The sequence below is a fragment of the Lissotriton helveticus genome, chromosome 1_1 (genome assembly GCF_964261635.1).
Source record: "Lissotriton helveticus chromosome 1_1, aLisHel1.1, whole genome shotgun sequence".
Taxonomy (NCBI): Eukaryota; Metazoa; Chordata; class Amphibia; order Caudata; family Salamandridae; genus Lissotriton; species Lissotriton helveticus.
The window spans coordinates 1376387334-1376411607 of NC_136057.1; the positions used below are offsets into that span (position 1 = coordinate 1376387334).

Sequence of the window (24274 nt, forward strand, 5' to 3'; positions counted from 1 at the left end):
AAAATCCTGAACTAGACTACATTCAAAGATGCAAAAGCACTTGGAGAAAATAAACATGACCAACATAAATTTGGTATTGGAGTCTTAACTGTGTTAACGGAAACAAGAGTAAGAAATGCTCTATTATAAAGAAAATGTAGAGGCTGTGTAATATTGGAGGCACCCAAGCTAGACAAAAGATTTGTCTGTATTGTATTCCATATTAAAGGTGAAGGAGATTTTTAAAGAATTTTTTCCATTCCACCTCTATTTTACACTTAACATCACCAACCTTAGCACCATTCAATAACAAAAATATTACAGAAGCTTTAGGAGTAAGTTAAAGTCACATAAAATAACACTTTTCAAAGTCCTAGGTAACATTGACACAAGTGCACATTGTTAAGAGTTAGATAGAATTGATTTTAATGTCTTCAAAGCTGCCATTGAAAGGATTTTTGTAAATTATACTATCTTGCAATTCAGCATAAGGGAGCAACTCATTATCAAACATAACATAACATAATGTACCCATAAAATACCTCTTTCAGACTAACATCTCCAAAAAATAGCCTTACTCTTAAATGTATTATATTCATTGCAACAGTAGGGGAAAATTAAGTAGCTGTATTCTGTACCACCTGAAGTCAGTTTAATGAGGAATCACTTGCCGCAATCAGAAGAGCATTACAATAGTCCAAGCGACTGATCACCTGCACCTGAACAAGTATTTTATGCACAGAGAGCAGAAGAAGACAAAAAACTCTGAGCAGAAGGCTCAACATATGGAAGCAGGAACCAGAAGCGGCCACAACCTGATCACTCGTAGTGAGATTCTGGTCTAGACGGAAACTCAGATTCTTAAACACAGTCATAGGAGCTGGAGATTTACCGAGCTCAAGGAGCCACCACTCTGGAGATTGCGATAGTGTTACTGTGATATCTTATGGTACTTCAATGATCATTTACAACATTTCTAATTGCTTCTGTTACATTAAGGGGTGGGTCATACGAACTGCATTTGGTTTGTGAGTTATGGTTGCACAGCTGTTGTGTGAGTTGTGCATTGCAGCGCTAACCATAAGTTCCAAACTTTCGTATTTTTATGGTCTCTCTTTCTAATGTCAAAATTGCTGTACTGTGGTAATAAATTTGAAGTTGCCCTTTGGACTGTAGTAATTAGTGTATTTGTGTTTAATTGTACAGTTTCTCTAAAGTGCCATGTCATACATATATTTATGCTATGGCAGTGCAAGTGTCAAATTCGTGTATATTACCATGTGTAGGAAACGGAGAAACACACGTTTTATTGCCTCTCAGACTGCATTGAACATTTACTCTACACAGGAAAACAACTCTCCTAATATTCAAGAGGTTTCTTCAGTGAGATTTAACCATATGCACCAATTTAAACTCTTACATGCAGGTTTTTGCTAACTACATTTCATTTTGTTATAGAAGAACAGATTAAAACATATCATGTAATAAGCCATATACAGAAAATGCACATGGTATAATATCCAATATATATCACCATTGTTGAGGGAGGGGAAAGCATCATCACTCACTCAAGGCTTCACCTATCATAAGTCATGCATGGTCCATTCCCTGCACATCAAAAGTAATAAACAGGATATTACATTCTGTATATATTATAGATACATTCAATTTGTTCAGTTCAATATTTAACAATAAGACAACTTTTTTTCATGTGACTACATGGTTTTCCGAGGTTATTATTACCTCTTCCCGTTGTCAAGTGCCTCGCTAATCTCCGAAACGTGGCACCTCGGCTCTCCTGGGCCACGCCCAGGAACGCCCACCTGCACGCCTCTCCTTGAGGATGTAGCGTGGTGGACTGCAGGTATTTATATTTTCCCCTTACTGATGGGCCGGCAGGTCTTCACCATTATACGCGGGTTCTCTGATTGGTAGACCGGTCCAGGTAGCAGTTTTTGGTCTCCTAGTTCTTTTTGGGGGAATATTACTATTCCTTGCACGCAGTGCTTCCTTAGTTTATCTAGTTGAAGTCACCCCTAACAATATGAGTACATCTACTCTATTTAACCAGAGAAACTGATCATGTATTCTTCTGTGACCAAGGCTATATTATCCTCTTTTAGGGGTAGGAACTGTGCCTTATGCCTATTTATTTATTTATTTAATATATTTATAGAGCGCTGACCTGTCACCCAAAGGGCATCCTGGCGCTTTAATCCGGAACCATGCACCTTAGCCACTATAACCGCTCAAGCATTTTTTGGGAATAAGTGAGTTTTTAAAGCCTTCCTAAACGGAAAATAGTCCTTGTGACTCCTCAAAGAGAGTGGGAGGGAGTTCCAGAATTTGGCTGCTGCCACACTAAAAGAGCGGCCACCCATCCTCACTCTTTGAAACCTTGGAACCACCAAAAGGTGAGCGGATGAAGACCGCAGAAGCCGTGGAGCCGCGTACCACGCAAACATGTTTTGCAGAGGGGCGGGCCCAAAAGGTGTACAGCCTTAAACACCAAACATGCCGCTTTAAACTGTACCCGCAGACCTACCGGGAGCCAGTGCAGATCTCGTAGAGCGAGAGTGGAAGAACTGGACCTAGGACGAGAGAGGGCCAGCTTAGCGGCCATGTTCTGCACCCGCTGTAACTTCCCTATCAAATTTTTTGGAGCCTCCAGAAGAAGTCCGTTGCAATAGTCAAGACGACTTAGTATGGTCCCACGGACTACTTCTGGTCTGGCTTGGGCGGGGAGAAGAGGCAGAACTTTGCGTAGCATGCGTAACAGCATCAAACACGTTGCAGTAGTTTTATTGACGTGTATATCAAGTTGTAAACTAGGGCCAAACATAACCCCCAAGTTACGGGCTGAATCCGATGCCAGCACTGGTTCGAGGAAAGTGCTGGGCCAAAAGTTCTCAGGAAGTGCCCGCGGAATCCGGTCAGTGGAACAGTGGAGCACCTCCGTCTTCGAGTTATTGAATTGCAGGGAGTTAGCTCGTAGCCAGTCCGCTGTGGCTGCCATGCAGCGATGGAAAGTATCCAGCGAGACCGCCTTATGCCCTTCCAGTGAAAAGACCAGCTGGGTGTCATCGGCATAATTAAATGCCGAGACGCCAAAAGATTTTATTAGCTGGACTAAAGGGCGGAGGTATAAGTTGAACAATATAGGGCTGATGGCCGAGCCCTGTGGAACCCCCTGTCCTATACTCCTTGGCTCAGAGCTGAATGGCGGAAGTGAGACCAGCTGCTGCCTGCCACCAAGGTAGGATATCAGCCAATCTCTAGCTCCCTCAGTGACCCCGCATTCCTCCAGCCTCCTTACCAGGGTCCGATGGCAGACCGTGTCGAACGCGGCCGACATGTCGAGCAGCACTAAGAAGGCTGCCCGACCACTGTCGACACGCGAACGAAGATTATCCAACACGGTCACCAGCGCGGACTCCGTCCCATGTCCAGGGCGGAAGCCAAACTGGGCCTCATCGAACCACCCGATGTTCTCCAGGAAGCCAGAGAGAGAGCGGGTCACCCACTTCTCCAGGATCTTAATCGGAAAAGGGAGCAAGGAGATCGGCCTATAATTGGAGAGACAGGTCGGATCCAAGGTTGACTTTTTTAGCAGAGGTGACACTACTGCTAACTTCCAGCACTCTGGCACCGCCGCCGATTCCAAAGATTGGAGGCAAATCGAGAACAAAGGCCGAAAAAGTTCTGCATGAAAGGCCTTTCAAAACTTGGGGGGCAGCGGATCAAGCGGAGACCCTGAGGACACCGAATGAGCAACCTTACAAAATTCCTCAAAGGAAGGGGAAGGGAAAGAACTTAGCCGGGGTCGACTGGGTGTACTTGTCGGAGCTCCCGGACCAAGGGCGACGATACCCGTCTGGGGTCGGCTGGACAGATCCACCGGAGCTCCCATACCAATCGGCTGGGGTCGACTGGGTGAGCTGCCCGGAGCTCCCAGATCAAGGACCACACTGCCCGTCTGGGGTCGACTGGGCCGCTCCACCGGAGCTCCCACGCCGGTCGGCTGGGGTCGACTAGGCGATCTGCCCGGAGCTCCCAAACCCGGGTCAGCCATACTTGTCCTAGGTCGACTGATCAAGTCAGCCGGAGCTCCCGGACTAGAAGCCACAGGTAAGGGGTGTGTTAAGCCCTCCAGGATCCTAGCGGTCTTCTCCTCGAAGGCAAGTGCCAACGAGTCGCAGAGATCCTGTGACGCACGAACCGAGTTAGCCGCGCAAGCCGGATGTGACAGGTCCTTGACGATTTTGAACAAGGCTTGGGATTTATTAGGCGCCTGCATCAGGGAAGTTTCTAAAAAGGTCGCCTTGGCCCGCTTGATCTGATCCTTATAACCTCTCAATGCGAATCTAAACAAGGCTTTAGCCGAGGAGGAATACTCCCTTCTCCACACTCTCTCCGCCCATTTACAGCTCAACTTCAGATGTCGTAGCTCCTCCGTATACCAAGGGAAAGCCCGGTTCACCCTCACTCTTGCCCTACGAAGGGGCACGGTCTTGTCAAGCGAGTCGGTGATGGACTGACACAAGGAGGAGTAACTTTCTTCCACTGAATTCCTCAGGCAGAAGTTGGCAGTTATTAAGGAGGGCAAAGGAGATAAGCTGAGCAATCGGGACCAAGGTCGGCCCAGTTTCGAGAGTCCCACCCCGGCGGCCTCAGAGGAGTGGTCTCCTAAACATAAGGAGAAGACCACGAGCGCGTGGTCGGTCCAGCATTGGGCCAAGATGTCATTAATCGCTGCCGAATGAGCTCCAGCGAAAATCAAGTCCAAGACATGACCGCCCCTATGAGTCGCAGAACGGACCAGTTGCTGCAGTTGGATGTCAGCAAGGGCTTGACAGAGTGAAGTAAACGCACCGTCTAAAGGACCCCCCTCCCATAGATTAAAGTCACCCAAGACTAACAAATTCGAGTGGGTGTTTGAAAGATCATATACTAAATCCAGGAACTCTAGCAGAGAGGAGGCCGAGCCCGGCGGCCGGTAGCACAGTACCCCCGAAATCAGTATTCTCTCCAGGTTTCTGAAGGAAAAACCCATTAGTTCGAAGCCCGAGACCTCGCTGATTTTAAGCTGGAAGACGTCCAACTGTTCGCGGTAGATGATACCAATTCCACCGCCCCGATTCGTCGGCCGAGGGGTGTGGATGATTTTGAAACCCGGGGGACAGGCCAAACCTAGTTCCACTAGGCAATCCTCTCGAGTCCACGTTTCTGTTAAAAACAACACGTCCAGCCCAGATGAGTCAACCAAAAAGGCAATCTCCGTGTGGTGCTTACAAAGCGACCGCACATTAAGCAGACCACACGACAGAGAGTGAGGCCGAAATGGGTCAGAGAGTCTCTGTGTCGGGGGAACATAGGGCGGAGCATGGGAAGGTCTCAAAGCCAGCAATTCCGTCCGAGAATAGAGCAGGCGGGGAGAGTGGGGGTGGCCAGAGGTGGCGGCCCTATGCGCGTCCGTTGCGCGAACGGGCGCAAGCGGGCTTACCTCTGGCGCACCTCCGGCGCCCCTACGGCGCACCCGCTGCGCACCGTTGCTGCGCACCTGTCTAGCGGCCGTCTTAAATGGCCTGCAGGGATGTCACGTGGGTCCTGGCAGGGCGAGTGTCTCTCCCTCACCTAAGATGGCGCTCAGTGTGGAAGGACCTTCTCCCCACTCCAAAATGGCGCTCGAAACCGTCGCGAAGCTTGTGCTGTGCCCCCGAGTCCCTTCTATCCCACAAAATGTGGGTGTGCAGCTCTTTAAGTGTGGGTAAGAGCTCCCTCAGTTCCCTCTAACGGCGCGGCAAAGTAAAATAAAAGAGCGCGATCGCTCGGCGCAAAACAAGATAGGCTAATTATTTTAAAAGTTAAAAATGCAGAAGGAGCGTTTTACAGGCAGCGCTGGTACAAGAGCTTCAAATGCCTATCCCATTGATGTACAAAATAAGACTTATTTAACAAGGCCCAGTTCACTATGCAACTTTTATTTATTTGTTTTTTCAGACCTCTCTAATATTATTTGTCATTTATTTATTTGAAGAGTTTTATATAGCGCTGGCTAGATCCGGAGGTAACAGAGCGCTTTACATGAGGATCAGCGAGTTACAGGTTACATAGTTGCATCAATTAAATCAAAGAATCACGGAGGGAGGGAGAGGGAAGGAAACACCAATGGGAAACGAGGAAAACAATGTCAGATGACCGGCTGGATAGGTGACGGCCAAGGGGGTGAAACCAGGGCCAGACTCCTCTATAGCTGCATATGACAGCTCCACCTGGCATCGGCCAAGGTTGCTCGTGCACCGAAGTAAGTACAAACAGTTTTGGTATCCGCCCAGGGGGCAACATCAAAGGTCCATCGAAAGTTCCACCAAAGTTCCACCGGGCATGGGCCATGTTGATCCGGCTCCATGCTATGCAAAATGTTCAAGGTTTCAGTCTGGGGTCATCGTCATAGGTCAAGTAGCAGCAGTCATGCTGGAATTACTGGGAAGCTAAGACTTACTGTAGGGTTGATATGCACTCAATAGCAATAGTTCCAGGGGACAAGCCAGGACGGCCATCCTAAGGTCAGGCATATAGACTGTGTAGGCATGGGGTTGTAGGGCACTTGGCTGTTGCCCCAAGTAATTCTCTCGCTGTGAGTGAGGCTGTCGTAGGACTAAGTGTGGAAAACAGCCCCATTGCTAGTCTTTTGCGCTGTGGAGACCCTGAAGTGAGCAACGGGGATATGGGCTGAACTTGATCGGATCAGTAATTAAGGGCTTCTGAGGAACAGTTAAATGCTTAATTTTTCTATTCTTGTTTTCCTTTTCAACAGTGAGTACTGTTTTCAAAGCGATGGGAGCCAGAGTTTGCTTGATTAACAGGTGAAATTACAAAGGATGACACAATTGTCAGACCAGCCGTTTAGAAAATGCCCAGTGTATTAATTTCTTCGAAGCAGGGTAGACAATTAGTATTGCACTAAGCAGCTCCCACGTAGTCTACAATTTTGGAAGAGGTGAGCCACTGTTAATTTTTGTAGAGTTGCGCTAAGCTTAAAATTTTTTCGCTTACTTTGAAGAGTTTCTATTTGTTTTGTTTAAAAGAAGACGACAATGGTGATTGCAGAAAAAATGAACTGCAGCCACAGAGTTGCAGTCTTCATTACTCCTGCCGCTCTAAGCAGTTTTCCCTCTGATGCAGGACAGTTCTGTCCGGCCTGCATTTGAGAGCTCAATATGATAAGTCCTCCCCAGCAAGGCATACCTTCCTTAATCTACTGCCGCCTGTATCTAAAAAACAATATATACATATCCCTTGAATCTTTTTTCCTTCTAGGCTGATTTTTGATCTATGCTCACCCGGTTCTGTGTCTAAATTGTGACCATTTTCCAAAACACAAACAGTATGTACTCTTTTATTATGGATTTTTTTTCCGCCTATTGCTTTCATTCTCAATACTTATCAATTTCTCCTTGTTAGTCACCCAGGTTAGCCTGATGAGAATCCAGTATCCTTTATGAGGGTCGAAACGTCATCGACAAATAATAAAAGATAGACCTCTACCATAGATGTGCAACACAATGTGTATTATCCTTTGTGATATATAATTTGTAAAATGATTGTCTATTTCTTTAATGAAACCAACTTTATGCTCACTTTGGGCCTGATTGCGATGGCGGAAGGCCCACCACCGACAGGATGCCGGTGGCGGGCCCTCCGCCATCCTACTGCGTTTTTCCGCCCGCCAGATAACTATGGCATGCGGAAATGTGGTGGTCAGAAAGACTGATTGCCACAGTTCTGACTGGCAGTCATTTTCGACCACCTGTCAGAGCTGCTGCATTGGCCAGCCTGGCAGCGGTGCCTAACAGACACCAACATCGGGATTATGATATCCCTTTTCCGCCAGCCACTTCGCAGCGGACAATCCGCCACGAAACAGCAGACGGCAAACGGATTTGGGGACCTGTAGGGGCACACCTTAATCCCTGGGCCAGGGAAAAGAGCACTGGGGGGCACCTATGGTGCCCCCCTACATTTCCCTGCACCGCGTGGCAGGCACTGCATGGTGCCTGCCATGTAGTGCAGGGAAATGTAAACAGTGCATTTTTAACATTGTGGTGGGTGCTGCAGCTAGCAGCACCCGCCACAATGGTAAATATAGCTGATGCGACTGCCACCGTGGCCGCCGCATCGTAATACCCCCTGTGGGACAGCCGCCTTGTAGGCAGGTGGTCCCACTCCCCGAAACTAAAGTCTGTCCACCATTGTAATGACCCCTTTAATAAGTTTCTTTGCTCTTTCTTTGGTTATCTTCACATGGGTGCATCTTAAGATCTCCACACTTTGTCACTTTTTTGAAATTGAAATGACAAATTTCAGTTGTTTATCTGTAAATAAACCTCGATACGACTGAATCGAAATTGGGCTAGGAAATATGGAAATACTGGTTGTTATTTGTTACTCGAGTCTAAAGAAAGATTTTGGGCCACATTACGAGTTTGGAGGTGCAGTAGCAGGACTGCCCTGCTTCCCCGATGCCAAACCAGTGTATGAAGCACTCGCCAGATCAGAAGTTCCCAGGGGATGCCTATGAAATAGGCACCGCAATGGGAATGTCAAAGGCAGTACCTGCATGGCATGAACTGCTGTAGTCCATTTCATCAGGTCCTCGGGTGCATGAATACAGGGGGGCATATTTTGTGCATCCACACAGTTTTCATGGCGAGTTCACCGGGCCAACCGTGGTGGGGAGGAAACTCGTAATATGCTTCGTTCAGGACTGCCGCACAACAACCAGGGAATTGCCGTTTCCTGGCGGGTGCGGTGGTCCCAGAATCCTAACCGCCCTATTCAGGATAGGGCGAGCCAGAGACGGCCAGACTCATAATAAGGCCCTAAGTCTCTAATTATTATTATTTTTTGTTGAATTAGCAATATGCGTATATAGATTCACTCTGCACAGAAGCGTGGGTACTTGTATTGTTTTCATAAATGAGTTACAATTGAATGCTTGTCTTCAATTGTTGCTTTTATACCCAAGCTCGCTTGGACATATTGGGCTGCACTTGTTTCTTATGAGTACACAGTCATATTAAAGCAGGCAGTTACCTTATGACGTCACCACAAATGGCCACAAGGCCCCCAGACTGTAATACATAACTTCGAAAATTCAAAGGGAGCTTCCAAATGGAAAAATATCTTGTTTTCTGCAGCTCCAAAAAAATCACTGTACCGCAGATGCACACTGGGACACCCTTTCACCGTTGACTGTTGGAGAGATAGGTCAAAGACAGGGCTTTAAAGCTTTTTACCACTTCACAGGATGCACCCCTTTTATCCTGAGTTCCTCGTCCCCTCGCTAATAATGTCCTCTGGATTGGCCCGTGTAACCCACTCACTCCAGGAGCCATCGTAAACTGCCACGTCTTCCTTGCCTAAAGTGTGCGCAGCCAGGGCGACGCTGCAAGCTGTGACACCTCTGTGGCAGGTAGCCACGAGGGGCTGGGTCAGATCCACTTTCTTCTCCAGAAACAGCCTCTGTAACTCTTCAGCCTGCTTCTGATGGCCAGAATCAGTGAAGAAGTTCAGGAGCGGTATGTTGATAGTACCGGTGAAGTGTCCATGCCTGAATCCTGGATTCAAAGAAGGAGAACACAGAGATTTGAGAATGTCAAAAGTAAGCTTGATAGATTTGATCATGCAGACAATTTTCTTCATTCCTAGACAATATCAGAGCATTGGCATTTTCAGCTGAATGACATTAGCCACACCCGAATACCTTCTATATAACCTTTTAAACCAATTAGAGGGAACATATCGGTAGCCATTCATTAGATGTGTAATAAGCACAAGTTTAAACATATTGGGGGTCATTTATAGTTTGGTTGTCATAAAACTGGTGCAGTACAGACATTTTCTCTACCTGCACAGCTACCTCATTCCATCTTATTTAGGTTCATCCATTGGCTAGGCAGATATTTTCTCCGGAGACATTTTGGGAGGAAAATGGTCATGGTGACACATGGCAATACCTGTATACTGTTCCTTTTGTTACTATGTGGGCAGCTGAAGCAGTCTTTATTCACTATTTATTGTTACATGGTTTTGTATGTTTTTAATAATTTTGTATAATGAATTAAGATTTTATGTATTGGTTTTTGGTTTAATATTATGTTTTATGTATCTTTTATGGTTAAGTATTTACCCGAATAAAGAAATGTATCTGGCTACTTGTGTCATTTCCAAAAGACACACTTCCAAAGATCCACCATAACTAACGTCTCCTGTTCACTAGGGTTTTTCTCCCTGCAAGTTGGGGATATGTCTCAACCTGTTCTGGGTGTGCCACCATGCTTGATATGGCAAACCCAAAAGAGGGGATGTCAGTAAGAATGGCTTTGGAGGGCGCCCAAAAGGGTAGCTGTCCAATTACATTCCGGCCTTCAGCAGTTCTGGGTCAAGGGTTTTTCAATGGGCCTATTATCCAACCTGAGTAGGTCCTCTTCTTCGGCAGTCATACACCCATCTCCTTAGTGTGTTCCTTAGGATCCTAAAGCTGCTAGAAGACTTAATGTTGAATGCTTCACACTCAAAGGTACAAAAGGACAAAGTAGAGAAGCCCCAATCCCATCCAGCAAATATCTCTATCAGACTTTGAGGACTAGGAGGTGGGGGGTTTACCAAGGATAGGGTCCTAAGCCCTCTCTTCTTTCAATATAACACAATAAAATACAACTTTATAAGAATGACTAAATACAGGTATTGCTAAAGATTATATGATTGCAGTAGTTCTGTTTAATGTTCTTGAGCCATTAATTAATTAGATATTCAAAGAGAGATATCAGGTCTTTGTCGTGTAGAATCCAAATACTGTGGAAAAGGTTTCTGCTATGGGCTTTGGGAGCTGTGGCACAGCCAGTGTGTCATGGGCCCTATTGCAAGGAAAGAAATGCTCCCCCCTCCCAACCATGAAATACAGCAATAATCAGTGGTCAATTTTTAAATGTATATTTATTTTGTTGCCCGATATTGTATTTTTAATGATTGTATTTAAACTATCTTATCTGATTGCACTTGAGACTAAATTTCTCTATGCTATATATATAGTCTGTTTCTAACATATATATTTTTTTATAACCTCTAAGATTTCTCAGTTGCTCTTGGTGAGCAAAGCGGACCCACTCATGAGGTTTTTGCTGTCTAATAGGAGTGTTATGTAATCCATGTGTTTGTATTAAGACAACAGCTTGAATTTGATCATGTGTGGACATTTATTCATTTTTCTCTTGTCTTATTTTATGATGTTTTATGTGAACTTTTATGGTTATTTTTAACTGAAATAAAGTTTAACTGATTGACAGTGGTCAGTAGGCCCCTAAGGCCTTTGGTTCCAGGCGCCGCAGCACCTGCTGCACCAATGGAATCTACACCAGAGTGGGAGGCCTTTTCACCTTCCAAGGCATGTATTCCGTATGACTTCGGTAGGAGAGGCATGACAATGCATTTACCAGTCTGTTCAAAGTGGAAAAGTGCCTAGTTTAACATAGAGACAAATCCTGGTAATTTTGGTTGCTACTAACCACTCCCAATCTTTGTAATCAGGAAAAAACAGACAGAGCGCTCACCACCTTGACAACAGGTTGGGAAATAGTCCCCAAACTCTCCTGTGAGAGACCTGAGAGCAGTCTAGTGTTCATCCCAATTTCCATACATTATGGTTTCCTGGAAGGCTACCACTCTTCATTAACTGAGAGATAACATTTAGTGCTCTACAGAACACCAAAAATAAACTGATAGAGGTAAAACAAGGGAAAAGTTTGAACTACCAACATGCACTGGGGCATAATACTGGCCCAACATCAGATACACGGAAGGCAAACAGTCCTTCACTGGAGAGTTCTCCCATATCAGTGGATAATGTCTATTTATAAAGAGGTTCATGTCATTATTGTACCTCTTAATTTTAAAAATAATAGACCTACCAGTAACATATTAAACGTCCTTAATAGGAAACATTAGTGGAATGTATATTTTTTAACAGAAACATGACATTGCATTTGAATACAATATGTGTTTATTGATATTATAGGTAATAAGAAGAGAAACAAATAAAATTAAGAAATGCAATGGAAAAGATTGCTAATTTAAATAAAGGTAATTTTGATAATCTAAGGAACGTTCGCATCATTGGTAGAGTCTAACTTACTTTTCATCCTGAGACAAGCAACAAAGATCCACTATAAGATCTTCAACTATGTCAATAAATAAGTACTAAAATTCTCAGTATTATCTTAAAACTGAAAAATTCTTAATACATATGCATTATATTTGAAAAAGTCTTCCAATTATTGTGCTAAACTTCCTAACATGATTTCAAAAGGGGGTGGTGATGGACAGAGTATCTGAGTTAATCAGAACACTCCTACCCAGTCAACAGATCAGGGCTTGATCCATCACCGTTTATTAGCTCACTGCACCATCCCAGTTCAGAACCTGGCTATATGCAAATTAGTCTGTCCCTGGCCCAGTGCATCATGGGAACAGGGCAGACCAAACTACCAAGCCAATTCTTCACTGGAAAGGAAACAAGCTTCCGGGGACCGGTTTCTGGCATTACAGCCGTCTTCGGCCCGGCTTGCTTGAATCCTGATGGTGCAGTGAGCAAGGGACTCACGTCTCAGCATACCCTTCCACACTTGTGGTGGCCAAAATAATTTCAAAAGGGGGTGGTGATGGACAGAGTATCTGAGTTAATCAGAACACTCCTACCCAGTCAACAGATCAGGGCTTGATCCATCACCGTTTGCACCATCAGGATTCAAGCAAGCCGGGCCGAAGACGGCTGTAATGCCAGAAACCGGTCCCCGGAAGCTTGTTTCCTTTCCAGTGAAGAATTGGCTTGGTAGTTTGGTCTGCCCTGTTCCCATGATGCACTGGGCCAGGGACAGACTAATTTGCATATAGCCAGGTTCTGAACTGGGATGGTGCAGTGAGCTAAAAAACGGTGATGGATCAATCCCTGATCTGTTGACTGGGTAGGAGTGTTCTGATTAACTCAGATACTCTGTCCATCACCACCCCCTTTTTGTAATTATTTTGGCCACCATGAGTGTGGAAGGGTATGCTCAGACGTGAGTCCCTTGCTCATTGCACCATCAGGATTCAAGCAAGCCGGGCCGAAGACGGCTGTAATGCCAGAAACCGGTCCCCGGAAGCTTGTTTCCTTTCCAGTGAAGAATTGGCTTGGTAGTTTGGTCTGCCCTGTTCCCATGATGCACTGGGCCAGGGACAGACTAATTTGCATATAGCCAGGTTCTGAACTGGGATGGTGCAGTGAGCTAAAAAACGGTGATGGATCAATCCCTGATCTGTTGACTGGGTAGGAGTGTTCTGATTAACTCAGATACTCTGTCCATCACCACCCCCTTTTTGTAATTATTTTGGCCACCATGAGTGTGGAAGGGTATGCTCAGACGTGAGTCCCTTGCTCATTGCACCATCAGGATTCAAGCAAGCCAGGCCGAAGACGGCTGTAATGCCAGAAACCGGTCCCCGGAAGCTTGTTTCCTTTCCAGTGAAGAATTGGCTTGGTAGTTTGGTCTGCCCTGTTCCCATGATGCACTGGGCCAGGGACAGACTAATTTGCATATAGCCAGGTTCTGAACTGGGATGGTGCAGTGAGCTAAAAAACGGTGATGGATCAATCCCTGATCTGTTGACTGGGTAGGAGTGTTCTGATTAACTCAGATACTCTGTCCATCACCACCCCCTTTTTGTAATTATTTTGGCCACCATGAGTGTGGAAGGGTATGCTCAGACGTGAGTCCCTTGCTCATTGCACCATCAGGATTCAAGCAAGCCGGGCCGAAGACGGCTGTAATGCCAGAAACCGGTCCCCGGAAGCTTGTTTCCTTTCCAGTGAAGAATTGGCTTGGTAGTTTGGTCTGCCCTGTTCCCATGATGCACTGGGCCAGGGACAGACTAATTTGCATATAGCCAGGTTCTGAACTGGGATGGTGCAGTGAGCTAAAAAACGGTGATGGATCAATCCCTGATCTGTTGACTGGGTAGGAGTGTTCTGATTAACTCAGATACTCTGTCCATCACCACCCCCTTTTTGTAATTATTTTGGCCACCATGAGTGTGGAAGGGTATGCTCAGACGTGAGTCCCTTGCTCATTGCACCATCAGGATTCAAGCAAGCCGGGCCGAAGACGGCTGTAATGCCAGAAACCGGTCCCCGGAAGCTTGTTTCCTTTCCAGTGAAGAATTGGCTTGGTATTTTGGTCTGCCCTGTTCCCATGATGCACTGGGCCAGGGACAGACTAATTTGCATATAGCCAGGTTCTGAACTGGGATGGTGCAGTGAGCTAAAAAACGGTGATGGATCAATCCCTGATCTGTTGACTGGGTAGGAGTGTTCTGATTAACTCAGATACTTTGTCCATCACCACCCCCTTTTTGTAATTATTTTGGCCACCATGAGTGTGGAAGGGTATGCTCAGACGTGAGTCCCTTGCTCATTGCACCATCAGGATTCAAGCAAGCCGGGCCGAAGACGGCTGTAATGCCAGAAACCGGTCCCCGGAAGCTTGTTTCCTTTCCAGTGAAGAATTGGCTTGGTAGTTTGGTCTGCCCTGTTCCCATGATGCACTGGGCCAGGGACAGACTAATTTGCATATAGCCAGGTTCTGAACTGGGATGGTGCAGTGAGCTAAAAAACGGTGATGGATCAATCCCTGATCTGTTGACTGGGTAGGAGTGTTCTGATTAACTCAGATACTCTGTCCATCACCACCCCCTTTTTGTAATTATTTTGGCCACCATGAGTGTGGAAGGGTATGCTCAGACGTGAGTCCCTTGCTCATTGCACCATCAGGATTCAAGCAAGCCGGGCCGAAGACGGCTGTAATGCCAGAAACCGGTCCCCGGAAGCTTGTTTCCTTTCCAGTGAAGAATTGGCTTGGTAGTTTGGTCTGCCCTGTTCCCATGATGCACTGGGCCAGGGACAGACTAATTTGCATATAGCCAGGTTCTGAACTGGGATGGTGCAGTGAGCTAAAAAACGGTGATGGATCAATCCCTGATCTGTTGACTGGGTAGGAGTGTTCTGATTAACTCAGATACTCTGTCCATCACCACCCCCCTTTTTGTAATTATTTTGGCCACCATGAGTGTGGAAGGGTATGCTCAGACGTGAGTCCCTTGCTCATTGCACCATCAGGATTCAAGCAAGCCGGGCCGAAGACGGCTGTAATGCCAGAAACCGGTCCCCGGTAGCTTGTTTCCTTTCCAGTGAAGAATTGGCTTGGTAGTTTGGTCTGCCCTGTTCCCATGATGCACTGGGCCAGGGACAGACTAATTTGCATATAGCCAGGTTCTGAACTGGGATGGTGCAGTGAGCTAAAAAACGGTGATGGATCAATCCCTGATCTGTTGACTGGGTAGGAGTGTTCTGATTAACTCAGATACTCTGTCCATCACCACCCCCTTTTTGTAATTATTTTGGCCACCATGAGTGTGGAAGGGTATGCTCAGACGTGAGTCCCTTGCTCATTGCACCATCAGGATTCAAGCAAGCCGGGCCGAAGACGGCTGTAATGCCAGAAACCGGTCCCCGGAAGCTTGTTTCCTTTCCAGTGAAGAATTGGCTTGGTAGTTTGGTCTGCCCTGTTCCCATGATGCACTGGGCCAGGGACAGACTAATTTGCATATAGCCAGGTTCTGAACTGGGATGGTGCAGTGAGCTAAAAAACGGTGATGGATCAATCCCTGATCTGTTGACTGGGTAGGAGTGTTCTGATTAACTCAGATACTCTGTCCATCACCACCCCCTTTTTGTAATTATTTTGGCCACCATGAGTGTGGAAGGGTATGCTCAGACGTGAGTCCCTTGCTCATTGCACCATCAGGATTCAAGCAAGCCGGGCCGAAGACGGCTGTAATGCCAGAAACCGGTCCCCGGAAGCTTGTTTCCTTTCCAGTGAAGAATTGGCTTGGTAGTTTGGTCTGCCCTGTTCCCATGATGCACTGGGCCAGGGACAGACTAATTTGCATATAGCCAGGTTCTGAACTGGGATGGTGCAGTGAGCTAAAAAACGGTGATGGATCAATCCCTGATCTGTTGACTGGGTAGGAGTGTTCTGATTAACTCAGATACTCTGTCCATCACCACCCCCTTTTTGTAATTATTTTGGCCACCATGAGTGTGGAAGGGTATGCTCAGACGTGAGTCCCTTGCTCATTGCACCATCAGGATTCAAGCAAGCCGGGCCGAAGACGGCTGTAATGCCAGAAACCGGTCCCCGGAAGCTTGTTTCCTTTCCAGTGAAGAATTGGCTTGGTAGTTTGGTCTGCCCTGTTCCCATGATGCACTGGGCCAGGGACAGACTAATTTGCATATAGCCAGGTTCTGAACTGGGATGGTGCAGTGAGCTAAAAAACGGTGATGGATCAATCCCTGATCTGTTGACTGGGTAGGAGTGTTCTGATTAACTCAGATACTCTGTCCATCACCACCCCCTTTTTGTAATTATTTTGGCCACCATGAGTGTGGAAGGGTATGCTCAGACGTGAGTCCCTTGCTCATTGCACCATCAGGATTCAAGCAAGCCGGGCCGAAGACGGCTGTAATGCCAGAAACCGGTCCCCGGAAGCTTGTTTCCTTTCCAGTGAAGAATTGGCTTGGTAGTTTGGTCTGCCCTGTTCCCATGATGCACTGGGCCAGGGACAGACTAATTTGCATATAGCCAGGTTCTGAACTGGGATGGTGCAGTGAGCTAAAAAACGGTGATGGATCAATCCCTGATCTGTTGACTGGGTAGGAGTGTTCTGATTAACTCAGATACTCTGTCCATCACCACCCCCTTTTTGTAATTATTTTGGCCACCATGAGTGTGGAAGGGTATGCTCAGACGTGAGTCCCTTGCTCATTGCACCATCAGGATTCAAGCAAGCCGGGCCGAAGACGGCTGTAATGCCAGAAACCGGTCCCCGGAAGCTTGTTTCCTTTCCAGTGAAGAATTGGCTTGGTAGTTTGGTCTGCCCTGTTCCCATGATGCACTGGGCCAGGGACAGACTAATTTGCATATAGCCAGGTTCTGAACTGGGATGGTGCAGTGAGCTAAAAAACGGTGATGGATCAATCCCTGATCTGTTGACTGGGTAGGAGTGTTCTGATTAACTCAGATACTCTGTCCATCACCACCCCCTTTTTGTAATTATTTTGGCCACCATGAGTGTGGAAGGGTATGCTCAGACGTGAGTCCCTTGCTCATTGCACCATCAGGATTCAAGCAAGCCGGGCCGAAGACGGCTGTAATGCCAGAAACCGGTCCCCGGAAGCTTGTTTCCTTTCCAGTGAAGAATTGGCTTGGTAGTTTGGTCTGCCCTGTTCCCATGATGCACTGGGCCAGGGACAGACTAATTTGCATATAGCCAGGTTCTGAACTGGGATGGTGCAGTGAGCTAAAAAACGGTGATGGATCAATCCCTGATCTGTTGACTGGGTAGGAGTGTTCTGATTAACTCAGATACTTTGTCCATCACCACCCCCTTTTTGTAATTATTTTGGCCACCATGAGTGTGGAAGGGTATGCTCAGACGTGAGTCCCTTGCTCATTGCACCATCAGGATTCAAGCAAGCCGGGCCGAAGACGGCTGTAATGCCAGAAACCGGTCCCCGGAAGCTTGTTTCCTTTCCAGTGAAGAATTGGCTTGGTAGTTTGGTCTGCCCTGTTCCCATGATGCACTGGGCCAGGGACAGACTAATTTGCATATAGCCAGGTTCTGAACTGGGATGGTGCAGTGAGCTAAAAAACGGTGATGGATCAATCCCTGATCTGTTGACTGGGTAGGAGTGTTCTGATTAACTCAGATACTCTGTCCATCACCACCCCCTTTTTGTAATTATTTTGGCCACCATGAGTGTGGAAGGGTATGCTCAGACGTGAGTCCCTTGCTCATTGCACCATCAGGATTCAAGCAAGCCGGGCCGAAGACGGCTGTAATGCCAGAAACCGGTCCCCGGAAGCTTGTTTCCTTTCCAGTGAAGAATTGGCTTGGTAGTTTGGTCTGCCCTGTTCCCATGATGCACTGGGCCAGGGACAGACTAATTTGCATATAGCCAGGTTCTGAACTGGGATGGTGCAGTGAGCTAAAAAACGGTGATGGATCAATCCCTGATCTGTTGACTGGGTAGGAGTGTTCTGATTAACTCAGATACTCTGTCCATCACCACCCCCCTTTTTGTAATTATTTTGGCCACCATGAGTGTGGAAGGGTATGCTCAGACGTGAGTCCCTTGCTCATTGCACCATCAGGATTCAAGCAAGCCGGGCCGAAGACGGCTGTAATGCCAGAAACCGGTCCCCGGTAGCTTGTTTCCTTTCCAGTGAAGAATTGGCTTGGTAGTTTGGTCTGCCCTGTTCCCATGATGCACTGGGCCAGGGACAGACTAATTTGCATATAGCCAGGTTCTGAACTGGGATGGTGCAGTGAGCTAAAAAACGGTGATGGATCAATCCCTGATCTGTTGACTGGGTAGGAGTGTTCTGATTAACTCAGATACTCTGTCCATCACCACCCCCTTTTTGTAATTATTTTGGCCACCATGAGTGTGGAAGGGTATGCTCAGACGTGAGTCCCTTGCTCATTGCACCATCAGGATTCAAGCAAGCCGGGCCGAAGACGGCTGTAATGCCAGAAACCGGTCCCCGGAAGCTTGTTTCCTTTCCAGTGAAGAATTGGCTTGGTAGTTTGGTCTGCCCTGTTCCCATGATGCACTGGGCCAGGGACAGACTAATTTGCATATAGCCAGGTTCTGAACTGGGATGGTGCAGTGAGCTAAAAAACGGTGATGGATCAATCCCTGATCTGTTGACTGGGTAGGAGTGTTCTGATTAACTCAGATACTCTGTCCATCACCACCCCCTTTTTGTAATTATTTTGGCCACCATGAGTGTGGAAGGGTATGCTCAGACGTGAGTCCCTTGCTCATTGCACCATCAGGATTCAAGCAAGCCGGGCCGAAGACGGCTGTAATGCCAGAAACCGGTCCCCGGAAGCTTGTTTCCTTTCCAGTGAAGAATTGGCTTGGTAGTTTGGTCTGCCCTGTTCCCATGATGCACTGGGCCAGGGACAGACTAATTTGCATATAGCCAGGTTCTGAACTGGGATGGTGCAGTGAGCTAAAAAACGGTGATGGATCAATCCCTGATCTGTTGACTGGGTAGGAGTGTTCTGATTAACTCAGATACTCTGTCCATCACCACCCCCTTTTTGTAATTATTTTGGCCACCATGAGTGTGGAAGGGTATGCTCAGACGTGAGTCCCTTGCTCATTGCACCATCAGGATTCAAGCAAGCCGGGCCGAAGACGGCTGTAATGCCAGAAACCGGTCCCCGGAAGCTTGTTTCCTTTCCAGTGAAGAATTGGCTTGGTAGTTTGGTCTGCCCTGTTCCCATGATGCACTGGGCCAGGGACAGACTAATTTGCATATAGCCAGGTTCTGAACTGGGATGGTGCAGTGAGCTAAAAAACGGTGATGGATCAATCCCTGATCTGTTGACTGGGTAGGAGTGTTCTGATTAACTCAGATACTCTGTCCATCACCACCCCCTTTTTGTAATTATTTTGGCCACCATGAGTGTGGAAGGGTATGCTCAGACGTGAGTCCCTTGCTCATTGCACCATCAGGATTCAAGCAAGCCGGGCCGAAGACGGCTGTAATGCCAGAAACCGGTCCCCGGAAGCTTGTTTCCTTTCCAGTGAAGAATTGGCTTGGTAGTTTGGTCTGCCCTGTTCCCATGATGCACTGGGCCAGGGACAGACTAATTTGCATATAGCCAGGTTCTGAACTGGGATGGTGCAGTGAGCTAAAAAACGGTGATGGATCAATCCCTGATCTGTTGACTGGGTAGGAGTGTTCTGATTAACTCAGATACTCTGTCCATCACCACCCCCTTTTTGTAATTATTTTGGCCACCATGAGTGTGGAAGGGTATGCTCAGACGTGAGTCCCTTGCTCATTGCACCATCAGGATTCAAGCAAGCCGGGCCGAAGACGGCTGTAATGCCAGAAACCGGTCCCCGGAAGCTTGTTTCCTTTCCAGTGAAGAATTGGCTTGGTAGTTTGGTCTGCCCTGTTCCCATGATGCACTGGGCCAGGGACAGACTAATTTGCATATAGCCAGGTTCTGAACTGGGATGGTGCAGTGAGCTAAAAAACGGTGATGGATAAATCCCTGATCTGTTGACTGGGTAGGAGTGTTCTGATTAACTCAGATACTCTGTCCATCACCACCCCCTTTTTGTAATTATTTTGGCCACCATGAGTGTGGAAGGGTATGCTCAGACGTGAGTCCCTTGCTCATTGCACCATCAGGATTCAAGCAAGCCGGGCCGAAGACGGCTGTAATGCCAGAAACCGGTCCCCGGAAGCTTGTTTCCTTTCCAGTGAAGAATTGGCTTGGTAGTTTGGTCTGCCCTGTTCCCATGATGCACTGGGCCAGGGACAGACTAATTTGCATATAGCCAGGTTCTGAACTGGGATGGTGCAGTGAGCTAAAAAACGGTGATGGATCAATCCCTGATCTGTTGACTGGGTAGGAGTGTTCTGATTAACTCAGATACTCTGTCCATCACCACCCCCTTTTTGTAATTATTTTGGCCACCATGAGTGTGGAAGGGTATGCTCAGACGTGAGTCCCTTGCTCATTGCACCATCAGGATTCAAGCAAGCCGGGCCGAAGACGGCTGTAATGCCAGAAACCGGTCCCCGGAAGCTTGTTTCCTTTCCAGTGAAGAATTGGCTTGGTAGTTTGGTCTGCCCTGTTCCCATGATGCACTGGGCCAGGGACAGACTAATTTGCATATAGCCAGGTTCTGAACTGGGATGGTGCAGTGAGCTAAAAAACGGTGATGGATCAATCCCTGATCTGTTGACTGGGTAGGAGTGTTCTGATTAACTCAGATACTCTGTCCATCACCACCCCCTTTTTGTAATTATTTTGGCCACCATGAGTGTGGAAGGGTATGCTCAGACGTGAGTCCCTTGCTCATTGCACCATCAGGATTCAAGCAAGCCGGGCCGAAGACGGCTGTAATGCCAGAAACCGGTCCCCGGAAGCTTGTTTCCTTTCCAGTGAAGAATTGGCTTGGTAGTTTGGTCTGCCCTGTTCCCATGATGCACTGGGCCAGGGACAGACTAATTTGCATATAGCCAGGTTCTGAACTGGGATGGTGCAGTGAGCTAAAAAACGGTGATGGATCAATCCCTGATCTGTTGACTGGGTAGGAGTGTTCTGATTAACTCAGATACTCTGTCCATCACCACCCCCTTTTTGTAATTATTTTGGCCACCATGAGTGTGGAAGAGTATGCTCAGACGTGAGTCCCTTGCTCATTGCACCATCAGGATTCAAGCAATCCGGGCCGAAGACGGCTGTAATGCCAGAAACCGGTCCCCGGAAGCTTGTTTCCTTTCCAGTGAAGAATTGGCTTGGTAGTTTGGTCTGCCCTGTTCCCATGATGCACTGGGCCAGGGACAGACTAATTTGCATAGAGCCAGGTTCTGAACTGGGATGGTGCAGTGAGCTAAAAAACGGTGATGGATCAATCCCTGATCTGTTGACTGGGTAGGAGTGTTCTGATTAACTCAGATACTCTGTCCATCACCACCCCCTTTTTGTAATTATTTTGGCCACCATGAGTGTGGAAGGGTATGCTCAGACGTGAGTCCCTTGCTCATTACACCATCAGGATTCAAGAAAGCCGGGCCGAAGACGGCTGTAATGCCAGAAACCGGTCCCCGGAAGCTTGTTTCCTTTCCAGTGAAGAATTGGTTTGGTAGTTTGGTCTGCCCTGTTCCCATGATGCACTGGGCCAGGGACAGACTAATTTGCATATAGCCAGGTTCTGAACTGGGATGGTGCAGTGAGCTAAAAAACGGTGATGGATCAATCCCTGATCTGTTGACTGGGTAGGAGTGTTCTGATTAACTCAGATACTCTGTCCATCACCACCCCCTTTTTGTAATTATTTTGGTCACCATGAGTGTGGAAGGGTATGCTCAGACGTGAGTCCCTTGCTCATTGCACCATCAGGATTCAAGCAAGCCGGGCCGAAGACGGCTGTAATGCCAGAAACCGGTCCCCGGAAGCTTGTTTCCTTTCCAGTGAAGAATTGGCTTGGTAGTTTGGTCTGCCCTGTTCCCATGATGCACTGGGCCAGGGACAGACTAATTTGCATATAGCCAGGTTCTGAACTGGGATGGTGCAGTGAGCTAAAAAACGGTGATGGATCAATCCCTGATCTGTTGACTGGGTAGGAGTGTTCTGATGAACTCAGATACTCTGTCCATCACCACCCCCCTTTTTGTAATTATTTTGGCCACCATGAGTGTGGAAGGGTATGCTCAGACGTGAGTCCCTTGCTCATTGCACCATCAGGATTCAAGCAAGCCGGGCCGAAGACGGCTGTAATGCCAGAAACCGGTCCCCGGAAGCTTGTTTCCTTTCCAGTGAAGAATTGGCTTGGTAGTTTGGTCTGCCCTGTTCCCATGATGCACTGGGCCAGGGACAGACTAATTTGCATATAGCCAGGTTCTGAACTGGGATGGTGCAGTGAGCTAAAAAACGGTGATGGATCAATCCCTGATCTGTTGACTGGGTAGGAGTGTTCTGATTAACTCAGATACTCTGTCCATCACCACCCCCTTTTTGTAATTATTTTGGCCACCATGAGTGTGGAAGGGTATGCTCAGACGTGAGTCCCTTGCTCATTGCACCATCAGGATTCAAGCAAGCCGGGCCGAAGACGGCTGTAATGCCAGAAACCGGTCCCCGGAAGCTTGTTTCCTTTCCAGTGAAGAATTGGCTTGGTAGTTTGGTCTGCCCTGTTCCCATGATGCACTGGGCCAGGGACAGACTAATTTGCATATAGCCAGGTTCTGAACTGGGATGGTGCAGTGAGCTAAAAAACGGTGATGGATCAATCCCTGATCTGTTGACTGGGTAGGAGTGTTCTGATTAACTCAGATACTTTGTCCATCACCACCCCCTTTTTGTAATTATTTTGGCCACCATGAGTGTGGAAGGGTATGCTCAGACGTGAGTCCCTTGCTCATTGCACCATCAGGATTCAAGCAAGCCGGGCCGAAGACGGCTGTAATGCCAGAAACCGGTCCCCGGAAGCTTGTTTCCTTTCCAGTGAAGAATTGGCTTGGTAGTTTGGTCTGCCCTGTTCCCATGATGCACTGGGCCAGGGACAGACTAATTTGCATATAGCCAGGTTCTGAACTGGGATGGTGCAGTGAGCTAAAAAACGGTGATGGATCAATCCCTGATCTGTTGACTGGGTAGGAGTGTTCTGATTAACTCAGATACTCTGTCCATCACCACCCCCTTTTTGTAATTATTTTGGCCACCATGAGTGTGGAAGGGTATGCTCAGACGTGAGTCCCTTGCTCATTGCACCATCAGGATTCAAGCAAGCCGGGCCGAAGACGGCTGTAATGCCAGAAACCGGTCCCCGGAAGCTTGTTTCCTTTCCAGTGAAGAATTGGCTTGGTAGTTTGGTCTGCCCTGTTCCCATGATGCACTGGGCCAGGGACAGACTAATTTGCATATAGCCAGGTTCTGAACTGGGATGGTGCAGTGAGCTAAAAAACGGTGATGGATCAATCCCTGATCTGTTGACTGGGTAGGAGTGTTCTGATTAACTCAGATACTCTGTCCATCACCACCCCCCTTTTTGTAATTATTTTGGCCACCATGAGTGTGGAAGGGTATGCTCAGACGTGAGTCCCTTGCTCATTGCACCATCAGGATTCAAGCAAGCCGGGCCGAAGACGGCTGTAATGCCAGAAACCGGTCCCCGGTAGCTTGTTTCCTTTCCAGTGAAGAATTGGCTTGGTAGTTTGGTCTGCCCTGTTCCCATGATGCACTGGGCCAGGGACAGACTAATTTGCATATAGCCAGGTTCTGAACTGGGATGGTGCAGTGAGCTAAAAAACGGTGATGGATCAATCCCTGATCTGTTGACTGGGTAGGAGTGTTCTGATTAACTCAGATACTCTGTCCATCACCACCCCCTTTTTGTAATTATTTTGGCCACCATGAGTGTGGAAGGGTATGCTCAGACGTGAGTCCCTTGCTCATTGCACCATCAGGATTCAAGCAAGCCGGGCCGAAGACGGCTGTAATGCCAGAAACCGGTCCCCGGAAGCTTGTTTCCTTTCCAGTGAAGAATTGGCTTGGTAGTTTGGTCTGCCCTGTTCCCATGATGCACTGGGCCAGGGACAGACTA

At 47.4% G+C, this 24274-nt stretch overlaps 1 protein-coding gene across 1 annotated transcript in view; it reads right to left on the reverse strand.

The window, feature by feature from the left end:
• Positions 1–381: 381 nt before the first annotated feature.
• The window catches only part of LOC144824916 (thiosulfate sulfurtransferase-like), a 62249-nt gene continuing 38356 nt past the window's right edge, over positions 382–24274 (reverse strand). The window contains exons 2-3 of the mRNA XM_078683881.1: positions 3605–9599; positions 382–2227 (exon numbers count right to left, since the gene is read on the reverse strand). Coding sequence (XP_078540007.1) covers positions 9301–9599 — 299 coding nt within the window. The 3' untranslated portion in view covers positions 382–2227; positions 3605–9300. The remainder of the gene's footprint in view (positions 2228–3604; positions 9600–24274) is intronic.